The following is a 12,218-nucleotide window of genomic DNA, read 5'->3' as shown; positions in this document are numbered from 1 at the left end:
CACAGATGAAATTTATACCAAATATATATATATATATGTAAAATGAAGGGATAAGTAGTAAAGTTTAAAATGTGAGAGAAAACCAGGTAATTCTAATCCTTATAACTTATTAGGTTCATTTGTAAACAGGGTTCATTTGCCTTGTGAACGAAGCTCCTGGCATATTTGGAGAATCTCTGGTTCATTTTAAAGGACTTCAGTAACCTACTCGGTTCTTAAAGCCTGGAAGCAGCCCCAGAAGTGTGCTGCTTCGTTATGTGAAGATTCCAGACTCTTAGCAGAAGTCCTGGAGTCCGAGTATCACAGAATTCTTACTTAGTTCAGATGTCTCTAGATCGTCTTTGTGACCTTGCTGAAAACTCTTGGATGTAGTGCTGTCTTTTAAAATGGAATTAAAATAGTGACCCTTCCCACAGCGAGGTCTTGCGGAATAACTACAACTATGTAAAGTGCTTATTTTTTAAAAAGCTACAAACTGGTGCTAAAACATATTTGCATGCTGTTTTAAGACTTTCCTTGACAGCAGGAGTTAATTCAGTAATTAATTCAGCAGTCGAAATTGCTGTTCTAGAGATATCTTTAATGTACATTTTCCTCCCATATGAATAATTACCATTGTATATCTGGTATGCTCCAAGTGTACCAATTAAGAAAATAAATTTTTTAGAAAAGGATTCAGCATATTATTGTCTCTATGTTGGTTTTAATTAGATTACCTCTTTGTAATGGTATAATTATTATAATATATGATGGGGCTTTAATTTGAATAGTAAAAATATATGCTGTCTGAGTTACAAGAACTTTCAGGTCATCACTCCTGCGTGTGGCCTTCCCCAGAGTCCTTTTTCATATGATCCATCTTGAGATGACTTTCTTTGTATGTTGAATGGCATTTACATGATGTGCAATCTATATAGTATATTGTACTGTATTCACAAAGTAATACCAAGAGTCTACAACAGAAGTATGTCACTTGGAACTTGAGATATATAGCGTAAACCTCTCTTAGTTAATGATAAACGGATTATATTTATATTTGTTGATTTGATTTTGTATATGCCAGCAGCCAAAAAATCGAGGAGATTATTTAAGAAATGATTTTCTGTGATTTCTTTAACAAACACAAATTTTAAGTCAGTTACTTTACTGTTACTATATAGTATCTAAGATAATTACTATTAGTTACTATTTATGTTGTGTACCAAAATACAACAGACTTTTTCTATATCACCTCCCCATGAAATGTTACTTGTTTACACTTCCTAAAATTGGAATTTCCACATGATTTAATAGAACCAAAACAGATTTCAGAAGGATACTAAAAATCATAGTGCTCATGCTCTCAGAAGGGTTTAGATTAAGCATTTCTTTTCTGTAACCTGAGCATCTGGTATTTTCAAATTAGGCACCTTCTAAATTTGACTCATACATTATGGAAATCTGATGACACGAGGGGTGGATAGGCTTGCTTTGATTTTATGAAATATTAATCATAGCTGTGATTAATGATTCAGCATTTCACATCTGGGTTATTTCTGTCATATTTGAAAATTACACTGTTAAATACAGTATATAAACTTAGTGTAGGTGGGTCATACTAATTCTCTAGTGTCCCTTAAAAATTAAGTGGAAACTTAACAATATACCAGAAGCTACCAGTGGTAATCTGTGATGTTGACAGTTCTTGGCATATTTTATACCCTTAAGGATTTTTTTGATGTAAATTAGTACACCTCTCTTCAGGGAGTTGAAGCTATAGAATCTACTTTCCAGAGAACTGTTGTCTCTAACTAACCAAGGTAGAATCTTAAGAGTGGTTTTATTATGCAAAATAGAAAGAATAAATGGAAATGGTGCACCAGTAAAATTGTTTATTTGACTCTTGAAAGCCATACCTCACCCCCGCTATCAGTCTTGACCATTACTATAGGTCAGGCACTGTGCTAAGTACGTACTTTACATATATTTTCCTATTTAAAGAAGTGTATGGAGTGGTTTAATGGGCATTATGTGATTTGATGGGTTACAATCATCAAATTGTAAACATTTGCCGCAAATGAATCGAATTCACCGTGTTTGAAATCTGACATGTCCTTTTCATGGGTTGTTTTCTCCTCTTCCACATTTTTTTCTGACGGTTTTATTTGTACCATTTATACATTGTTATGGATCTCAGTACAACATTAGAAGGAAACGGCATCATGGAAGAATACTTTAAGAAAAATAAGGATTTAGAGTAAAAATTGCTCAAAAGTCTTTGGGAGATGACAGCCTATCCTTTGACTTAAAACTTACGTACAAGATAGGTTGGTTGTTGTTATTTTAGTTGACTTAATTATTTCAGAAAATTAAGTAAGCCCTTGTAAGCAGAGGAGGGTAGTAAATTACTCAGCAGTTTACTACTATTGCTGTTCTTTTAAGTTCATATATTCTTCACTAGTTTGAAAGATAGACTTGCACTCTCTGAATCTCAGGACTCTGGACCCGGCAGCTGAGAGGCTCACTGTAGTGTCCTTACCAGAGCGCCCCGATGGAGCCACAGTGTCCTGTGGTCCAGCCTGCTGACAGGCTGTGCTGGGTGCATAGTGGCGTGCTGTTTGCCTGAGTCTGTCCATTTCATATAAGTGGGGAGCATTCATTTTTTTGGGGGGTGGTGGGGGAGTTCTTTATTTGTTCAGCTCATTTGAGAATTGCTTCTAGAAACAGGTGCATTGAAATTTTTCTGATATACTATCCATTTGAAGTCCCAACCCATTATTTTAGCCTTTAAAAGTGAGTTAAAAGTACCCTAACCACAGTCAACAAGGCTTACCAATTCTTGGGAGATAAATTGGAAACTTGTACTTTCAGTTGAGTGACAGGGATATATGTATGTGGATATATACCCCTGTTTTTCTATATGTGGATGGTTTGTGGTTTTGCTTTAGGGTGGACAGTTGGCTTTTGTTTGCTTTTTAATTGTCAAATACATTCCTCTGCTGCTGCAGGTGATGGATGTGTACTTGGAATGTAGTTGTAGGGACAGTTACACTTAATATGAATACTAGGATTAAATTAACTTCATTTGACCCTTTGCTATTGTGTTGAACTAGATTCTCTATAGTTCTTAGAATGTACATTTCTAGCCAGTCTAGGCTTGGATGCTGCTGCTGCTGCTGCTGCTGATCTAGGGACTGCACTTTTAGAATTGCTGAGCTAGAGTGATGGATTTACTTTCAATTTGAGATACTCACGTCCACTGGTAATGTCTAGCTCACCACCAGTTTTGTAGCTTCTAAGTGCTGTTTCTTCTTTTTGTCTCTGCTTCTTTTTTTCTTTTCTCTTCTAAACTATCAATTCTACTACCCTTAATGAAAAACAAAGCCAAAAACACTTCCCTGAATCTCCCCAGCCAAAAGGAATGAATTTTTACGTCCTTATTCACTGAGGAGTCCTACCCATTGAGTATTATATCAGCTTTTCTCACCTATGTTACAAAAATTCAAAGGCTTAGTCTGTCCTCCCTCCCTCCCTCCCTCCCTCCCTCCTTCCCTCCTTCCTTCCTTTGATTCCTTCCTTCAGTTCCTGAAAACAGGTTGCAGAGTGAAGACCGTGATGAAATGCAAGCACTAGTAAATATGATGACGGGGCAAAGAGACGTTTCTCCTACACTTAGATAAAACTTTATCAGCAACATTATGAGGTAATATGGCAGTCTAATCAGAGCCCACAAGAAGTTGCCCCTGAAAACTTGAAATTATTAAGACTGTTTGAAATATGGATTGACATCTCTTATCAGTAACAAGGTGTATCTTCTGAGATTTGCCGATACTAGAAGGTATCATGATTAGCAAAAAAAAAACAAAAACAAAAAGTAAATTTATGTCATCTCTAGCTCATTCTTTTAAAATGCCTATCTGCTCATTGGGTATTAGTATGGTAGGTTATGTGTAAATTATAAATGAATAAATACAAATGTATTGAGTGTTTCAAAAAGTTAAGTTTGCTCAGGCAAAAGCTGTACTGTTTTGCTTATTGTAAACTCATTGCCTAGAAAATACATTTCATTGATGATCCTTATTGCTGGATTATTGCTTTTTGCAAGTTCTAACAAAATGGCAAACTTCTACTTCCATTGTAATTTAACAAGTGACATACATTCACAGATTTTTTTAGGAAGTAAATTAATAGGAAGAAATCAAATAACAAATATAATAGAAGCTCTTTTTAAGATAAAAACTATATGATAAGGACTTAAATATTATTTAAATATTAAATAAGTAGTAAGTTGTATTAAATAATACATAAGTACCTGTAAATACCATGTATTTTACTGGATAATTCTCTAAGTTTAACGTGCACATTGCCATATAAATTAATGATTTTTCCGAAGGAAAGGGAAAATCGTTTAAGGTTTTTGGTTTTTTTTAACCAACCTCACTGAAGTAGAGTTGTAAAATTTTTATAGAGTTATTTTAAAATCAGCTAAAGTTAAGTGTGCTGTGATGTATGACACTAAATTCTCATTGAAATTACTCTATCATCCTTTAGTTTAAATGAGAAATAGTGTTATTAAAAGCATTTTCAGTTTTATTTACTCTGCAGCTTGATTCTCTGAAGAGGAGGACACCTTAGGAAGTACTTACAGGAGAAAACTATAAAATATATCAGAAGTTATAATGTATCGTTGCTCTTAATTTTTAGTATGTACTGTATATTTTATTTGCCATAGGATGTATATGGAATGTTACTCAATTTAGAAAAACATCAAAGTCAGTTGCAAGCCAAAGATCTGCTTCCAGAAAAAACTGAAATCAGGTAAGCTCTTTTCTTGCGTTAAAATATAAATAAAATTTGAACTAAAAACATGCCACTCATTGGTTTTTTTTTAGACATACCTGAAGCCTAAAATTTGTTCAGTATTTTATCATTAAGCATTAAGATTAGGGTTCAAAATAATAGGTGGTTTTTATTTAGGAGAAAGCATGACTTGAAGTTATTTTTATGTCATTTTTATCCCAGATTTATATATGATAGGATATTTAATTACTAGACCTGGATATGATGACCTCAGAATTTTTATGTTTATAGCTACACATTTATTTAGCATTTGCATGCTTTAATTTTTTACATTTTATTTTTATGTTTTGGTTTCTGCTTCCATTTGGCAAACAGCAATAGATCAGATCCATCCAACTGATCAGCCAGTGTGAAACTTTGGCCTATCTATTCAAGATTTCTTCCATAAAGGAAGAACACCTTGTTTAAGTTAAGTTAAATGCACTCCTGTCCCTTTAGTTGGACTTGCTACCGCATTAGTCTGTTGACAGGTTAACGTTGTATCCATAACATCTTCTTTGAAGTAAGTTATACGGGCACAATTTTAATCTTTAAGAAATCTGGTGGGCTTTTAATACCAAATGAGTTCCATAGTGGCATATTTAACTCTTAAAACATTTGCTAGAGTAGATACCTTTTCTAAAGTAGATTGAGGAAATGGAACGTATGTCAAAAATAGTTTAGTTGGGTAAAATTACTGCTATATAATATAAAAACTTATTTCCAAATCACAAAATTGCTACTATATGTGGGATCTTTTGTGATATAACTCTAATTGCATGACTAATTAAAAAGAGAATATATGTGATATTTTAACAGAAACCTGATTGGCAGCAGATGGCTGATTAAGGAGGAACTAGAAGAAATGTTAGTGGAAAACCTGTCAGATCAAGATGTAAGTAATTAATCTTTTTAATTTAAGGGGACCTGTGCCATAAGAATGCAGACAATTGCTGTATTTAGGATCCTAATAGTAGTGTTCCTCAAAGCAGGTGTTCCTAAGATGATTTTTCTTTCTATCTTTAAAAAAAAAAAAAAAAAATTCATCACTGATTTCTGCCTTGGGATGACCTTATCTGTGGTCAGGAGGTGCCTTGTCGAGTCTCCAGGTCCTCCTCTCATAAGTGCCCTCATGTCCTGTGCCAGTTGTTTTAGGGAAGCACAGCAGATGTTGTTTGATCTCCTTCTGTAAGGCCAGTAGCTAATTTTACAAGCTGATAGTAAGTGTAAGGAGTCATTATTGGTTAAGTTGAAAAGGGATGCAGCACATGGTTACCTTCACGCAATTTACTGTTTACCTTGTGCGCCATATCTGTAAGGTCAGTGGTTTTTATCTTGGGATCTGCAAACCACCTCTATCGGAATCCCTTGAAATGCTGGTTACAAACTACAGAGTCCTAAGCCTCACCCCAGATCTAGCGCAGTCTCTAAGGGGTTACCCAGGAATCTTTTTAACAAACTTTCCAGATGAATCTTATACCCTATAAAGTTTGTGACCCCCTGCTTTAGGTCTTATTTTGTTAAATGTTCTACTATATCAACATTATCACAGGACAGTTGATGTCTTAAACATTTCGATGTTCCAAATTTATTACTTTCTGGAAGATTGGGTAAATCTTCCAGAAATTTTTCAATTTCATAAATTTTTCCAAGATGGAGTTTTTCTTTGATGGTGGTGGCTAACATTGTTAGTACTTTGCCACCATATATAGATTTTAAGTCATGTACTTGAATTGTTCTTTTTCTCATTTAATGTATTATAGAAATTAATGATTTGGAGAAGTTGCAGTTTGCTTAAACAAAGTGTTGGACATTTGGTTAGTGGTGGATCCAGCGTTAATTTCTAATATCCTAACTTCCAAGTACTGCTGTACTTGAATTCAACTGAAAAATCTCATTTTTCGTTACGGAGTAATTTCATTACTTCCTCTGTTTCTGGCTGCTTTGATTTTTTTTTTTTTTTTTTAATAACTTAGGTATTCTTTTTTCTGCTTTGTAATATCCCAAGAACTTTAATGCAGGTGTACAAGTATGAAAACAAAGGAAACAAGTTATATATGATACTTTGTACTTTGGGGTATTGGATATCAGAAGAAATCCTGATGTTTATGGCTGGTATCGAGATGAGGGATGTGGAGGTGGTCAGTGACTTCTTAACCTAGTTCAGAAGCAAGGCTGAGTTCCACCCGTAGTGCCCCTTTGTAGGTGCAAAAGTAGTCATTGAGAGTCTGTGAGATGGAATCGAGAGAGTAGCTAAGCACAGAACGTCCAGATGGGTGACTGGAGAGGAGCATGGAACTCCGTCCACCCAATATCCTAGGTAGCTAAATGTTTCACCCTTACTAGAAGAGTGCCTTCTCTTTCATTACGTCATAGGAAGCTGGAGTCGAAGTAGTTCTTTTAATATTAATCTTACTGGTGAGATTTTTAAAAATTTCAAACTATTAATGGCAGATTTTTACAATAAAGGCAATAGTGACAAAGATGAGTATGATATTTAAGGCTGACAAAAAACATAAAGAAGGCTATCAAAGACTGAGTTTCACAATCCATATTAACTAAGAATCTCAAGCATTAGTTGTTTCCTTCTCCATAAACACTTTAGAGTGATTATTCTGGCTTCTAATTTTAAGGGGTTAATTCCAAGTTGTTTACTTTCTAATCACATGTTCAAGAACTATTAAAAAAAAATGCACACAGGAGCAAGGATAATTTATTTCAAGAGGTTGCCCTTTAAGTCAAGTATCTCTTGAATTTTTAAATAGCTTGATTGTTCGGTTTTAAAGGAAATCATAAACATTAAAGTAACACAGCTTGAACAGCCAAAGATATATTTGCCAAATGTATTATGAAATATAATTTAAGAGGTACATTTTCTCAAAATCAAACTCTTTCCATATTACTATACATAACTTACTTGAAATTATTTATAAAGCTCCACTTGATACAGTTCTAATAAAAGAGTGGAAATTACACTTGAAGATCATCTAAATACTTTTTGAAAGTGAATTTAAATCTAAATTTCATAATCATAATACAGAGAAATTGATTTTTCTTTGAATGATAAATCTCTTTGTTTCTTGAAAGAAAAGATTTGGCACTAAAGATACGCAGGAAAAGTGATGCATCTGCATGCTGTTTTAAAAGCAGCGTGAAGATGCAGAAGTGTCATCCTGTCAAAATTCATCAGGAAAAGCAACATTGGAAAGATCAAGGATGCAAAAATAGAAAAAATTTAGCAAATGCAATTACACTTGCACCTTCTAATGAATTTTTATTGTCTGCAGTATGTGAAACTCATTCAGCTGCTAGAAAAGTTATTGACATCGCGGTGCGGTGCTGCTGAGGAAGAATTTGTGCAGAGGTTTCGAAAAAATATAGCTGTTGGATCAAGAAAACAGCTGATTGAACCTGTACAGTATGACGAGCAAGGAATGGCCTTTAGCAAAAGCGAAGGTAATGACGTTCTGTGGAGAGAAAATAAATTCAGTGAAGGTTGAAAAACTACAATTATTTTTTATTTGCTGTTGCTCTCTGTTATCCGTTAGATTTTTTATTTATTTATTTTTGCTACTGTTACATTGGATTTCCTAATTTTTAAGATTCTATTGAAGTTTTCAAACTGAACTTTATAATATCCCAAGAAAAAAAATGTGGATGCATACCTATACAGTCATATTAACACTTTTTATTTTCACACATTTATATTATTAAATCTTTTAATTTTCACATTTTAAGCTGCTAGAATTGGCACAATATTTATAATAAAGTTTTCCTTGCAAAAAATGAAAATGCTCAGTGAATCTGCATATCAAATGCCAAAACTATGTAATATGAAAACTTCACATCCCTAACTCACATTATTCTTGTTCAGAGCCGTTAGACGTAGTCCAGCTTTGAAGACTTGACCTATTAAAATGTTTACAACTCTTAAAAGATTTCTCATCATTGTCGTTTTTAACTACTGTGGTGTTTTCAAAGAAATGTGACCTTTCCTGAGTATTTTTCTATTTCTACTAGTAATATTTCATCGTACTATTTATATATTTCTAAAACTTATGTTGTTAGATATATTCTTACTGTTTCTGAAAGAAGAACGCTGTGTAAATTGGTTGTGGATTCTCGTAAGTAAGCGAAATGAATATAAATTACTTTCTTGGTTGTTCAAACTAATTTAAAATCATTGTAGTGTTTCTAAAATGGAATTGAAGAACAAAATTACCCCACAGTGAGCTTTATTGCATCTGTTGTGGTGTAGTTTACCTGCTTTATTTTGGTTTGACTTGAAATAATAGTTATAGGACCTGCTTATATACAGTGTTGTATATTATTTTGGGGAAACAAATTCTAATGTAGTTTTACCTGTCTCAAAGCACAGGTCTTCAAGATATTTACTAATAGGAATTTTATATTTTTGAAGGTAAAAGAAAGACTGCAAAAGCAGAAGCAATTGTTTATGAACATGGAAGTGGGAGAATAAAAGTAAATGGAATTGATTACCAGCATTACTTCCCCGTCACACAGGACAGGTTCGTTTTGGGTTTTGGTTTTTTTGTTTTTAAAGGAAACATGCTTTATGATACATCATGATCATTTAAGAACGCTTGTGATCTTCTAATTCTGTTTATCTGAATGATTATTTCTCTTTACCAATGTAACATATCAAACTAACTAATTGAAGCTATTTTTTAAAGCAGCTTCCTGATTTTTTAAAAAGCATCTCTAGAATTCCTCATTAATTGACTCTTACTCCCCTTTTCATCAGATCCTACTGCAGTTTGAGTAGTCTTATATGTAGCTTATGTTCTGAAGTGCAGACTGTGCCAAAACATAAGAAAGGTAGATTTCCACCTTCTAGTTTGGGGACAGGTGTGCACAAAACAATCACCACAAAACCAGCCTTGGCACTTAAAACTGACCTAACCCACTAGGCAAGGAAAAGTGCAAGTAATTTCTTGTGGCTTGTGTTTGTTTTTCTGATCATAAATATTGGAAAAATTCTGCGTTATCATTTTGGATTTTTTTCCTATTCAGAGGAATGTGATTATATGTATTGAGCAAGCAAAGAAACCTGGCATTTATGGGTTAAAGTAAGAACTCATCAGGCTTTTCTTAGTTCTGGGTGCTAAATATGGCAGTTTTAATTTTTAAACTTTGTATCCTATGGAGAAACAGGCATTAATCATACATAGATACTACAGCTCTTCTAATGTAAATATACTCATCTCAGAACTCACTCTGACTTGCTATGTAAAGGCCTCTTCTTGATATGGTTATTATTTTTCCAGTAGTTACTGTCATTATCCATGAGTAACAGAAGTTTGGTATGATTAGTTCCTCCTTTCCTAATCCTTCTCCTGTTTCCCGCATGTCTCATGGTATTTAAGGTCAAAAGGGCTAAAGCTCTTTTGATACCAATGCTGATGTAGGCAAAAGAGGAACCTCCTAATACAGTGTAAGCCTCTGGACGCAATCATTACTTTAGGATGTGTATGTTTATTTTATTTGTGTGTGCCTGTGTCAACAAGCAGTGGATTCTTAACTCCATTTAAGATGAATTAGTTCTGCTATTATCCTCACAGGGCAGGGGATGGAGGAAGCTTTTGTTTCCCTTAGGAAAAGCCAGAGAGAAACCCATACTCCGGGGGCTGATAACTTTAGCATTGGGAACTGTAGGAGGAATGTCCTTTAACCAATAACCTGTCTGTTGATTTGTATTCAGACATAACTCCTGATGATTTAACAGCAAGTCTCAGTTATGGCTTGATCTCATAATGAAATTACATTCTTAGATCTTATTCTTTGATTTGAATTCAGCAGCTATTTACTAAGGATCATCTGTTTCTCCGGTCTTGTTCTGGGCATTGTGAAGATATCAGAGATATTTGAGATATGATTCCTATTGGCAAGAAACTTCCTACATGGTTGGGAAGCCTAAGGCTAGTCTTGGTGGGAATGGGCACCTACAACTATTTTAAAGTAGTTGTTGGGATTTAGGGCAGCCACGTCAGGAACTTACAAATCAGCAGTGAGTTGACCATTGACTAATAGGAAGACTTGCAAACCCGGAATCAGGGATCTTGATCGGAGTTCTCTCATCACCTAACACACAGTTAAGCGGGTTAGCCATGTAAGTGAAGTTACAAGGGAGGCTTCTGGACAGCCGTTTGTTTGGGAGGTTAAACGCTTACCCGGCTTCATTTTTAAAATTTTATGATTCTTTAGCAAATGCTTATGTAAATAAAGATAAATAAAGAGACCTCAATTAAAATCTAGAAAAATAGATTTCATGATGTAATTACTAGGTACATAACTGAGTCATGGACCCAGATGGTTACGTAAATGCAATAGTGGAATTAGATTCTCCGTCTGTAAATTCTCTTTTCTTTTTTTTTTTTTTTTGAGACGGAGTTTCACTCTTGTTGCCCAGGCTGGAGTGCAATGGCGCAATCTTGGCCCACCATAACCTCTGTCTCCCAGGTTCAAGCGATTCTCCTGCCTCGGCCTCCTGAGTAGCTGGACAGGCATGCACCACTATGCCCGGCTAATTTTGTATTTTTAGTAGAGACGGCATTTCTCCATGTTGGTCAGACTGGTCTCAAACTCCCAACCTCAGGTGATCCGCCCGCCTCGACCTCCCAAAGTGCTGGGATTACAGGCATGAGCCACCGCACTCAGCCTAAATTTTCTTTTATATTCACTTTTTTTTTTTTTTTTTTTTAAGAGACAAGTCTCTTTATGTCACCCAGGCTGGACTCAAGCTCCTGGGCTCAAGCAGTCCTCCCACCTCAGCCTCTTGACAGCTTGGACTGCAGGTCCCCAGCTGAAATTTTCTTTAGTTATCATAGTATATTAATAGCTACTACTTATAATACTGTTTTTATAACTTATGGCTACTTTTTATTTGGTTTCTTGGAAGCATTTGTTCAAAAAGACAGTATAGGTTTATGGGTTTTTTTGTTGTTGTAGGAGTTATGTCATCCCTAGATCGTATTGTTATTAATTCCGATTTGCTGTGGCTTTTGAAAGTCATCTTTTGCCCATCTGCATGTGATTATTTTACTAGTGTGGTATGAAGAATAGCACTTGCATGTCCTGTCCACACCTGTGTCTCAGCTTAACTGTGTTATATAAACTTTATTTTGGGTCCAGAAGCTACAGTGTCAAAGAAAGCAAATACAATATAATTGAGCTTTTCTGAATAAAAGTGTAGCAAGATATTAAGGCAAAATAGCAAAATCAAAGTGCTTGACAAAGGTAATGGTGAACATCTTCCCTAGCGTGAAAATGGTATTCAACAAATACTTGTTGAGTTGAGCAAGAGCAAGTCCAGGGCCATGTTCTGTCTGTGGTGCCTGCCCCAGGGTCTCGTGGGCCCTGACCAACCCTGAGAGAGCAGG

The 12,218-nt window shown here is 35.0% G+C and overlaps 1 protein-coding gene across 2 annotated transcripts in view; it reads left to right on the top strand.

Moving 5' to 3' along the window:
- MRPS9 (mitochondrial ribosomal protein S9) overlaps nucleotides 1-12,218 on the top strand; it is a 56,846-nt gene that overhangs the window by 41,231 nt on the left and 3,397 nt on the right. For both annotated transcript variants that reach the window (XM_031655408.1, XM_031655407.1), the window contains exons 6-9: nucleotides 4,712-4,797; nucleotides 5,638-5,713; nucleotides 8,106-8,274; nucleotides 9,239-9,347. In XM_031655408.1, coding sequence (XP_031511268.1) covers nucleotides 4,712-4,797; nucleotides 5,638-5,713; nucleotides 8,106-8,274; nucleotides 9,239-9,347 — 440 coding nt within the window. The remainder of the gene's footprint in view (nucleotides 1-4,711; nucleotides 4,798-5,637; nucleotides 5,714-8,105; nucleotides 8,275-9,238; nucleotides 9,348-12,218) is intronic.

The sequence above is a fragment of the Papio anubis genome, chromosome 14 (genome assembly GCF_008728515.1).
Source record: "Papio anubis isolate 15944 chromosome 14, Panubis1.0, whole genome shotgun sequence".
Classification (NCBI taxonomy): domain Eukaryota; kingdom Metazoa; phylum Chordata; class Mammalia; order Primates; family Cercopithecidae; genus Papio; species Papio anubis.
Note: the sequence above shows the minus strand (reverse complement) of the source record. Positions and strands in the feature narration are given on the sequence as shown.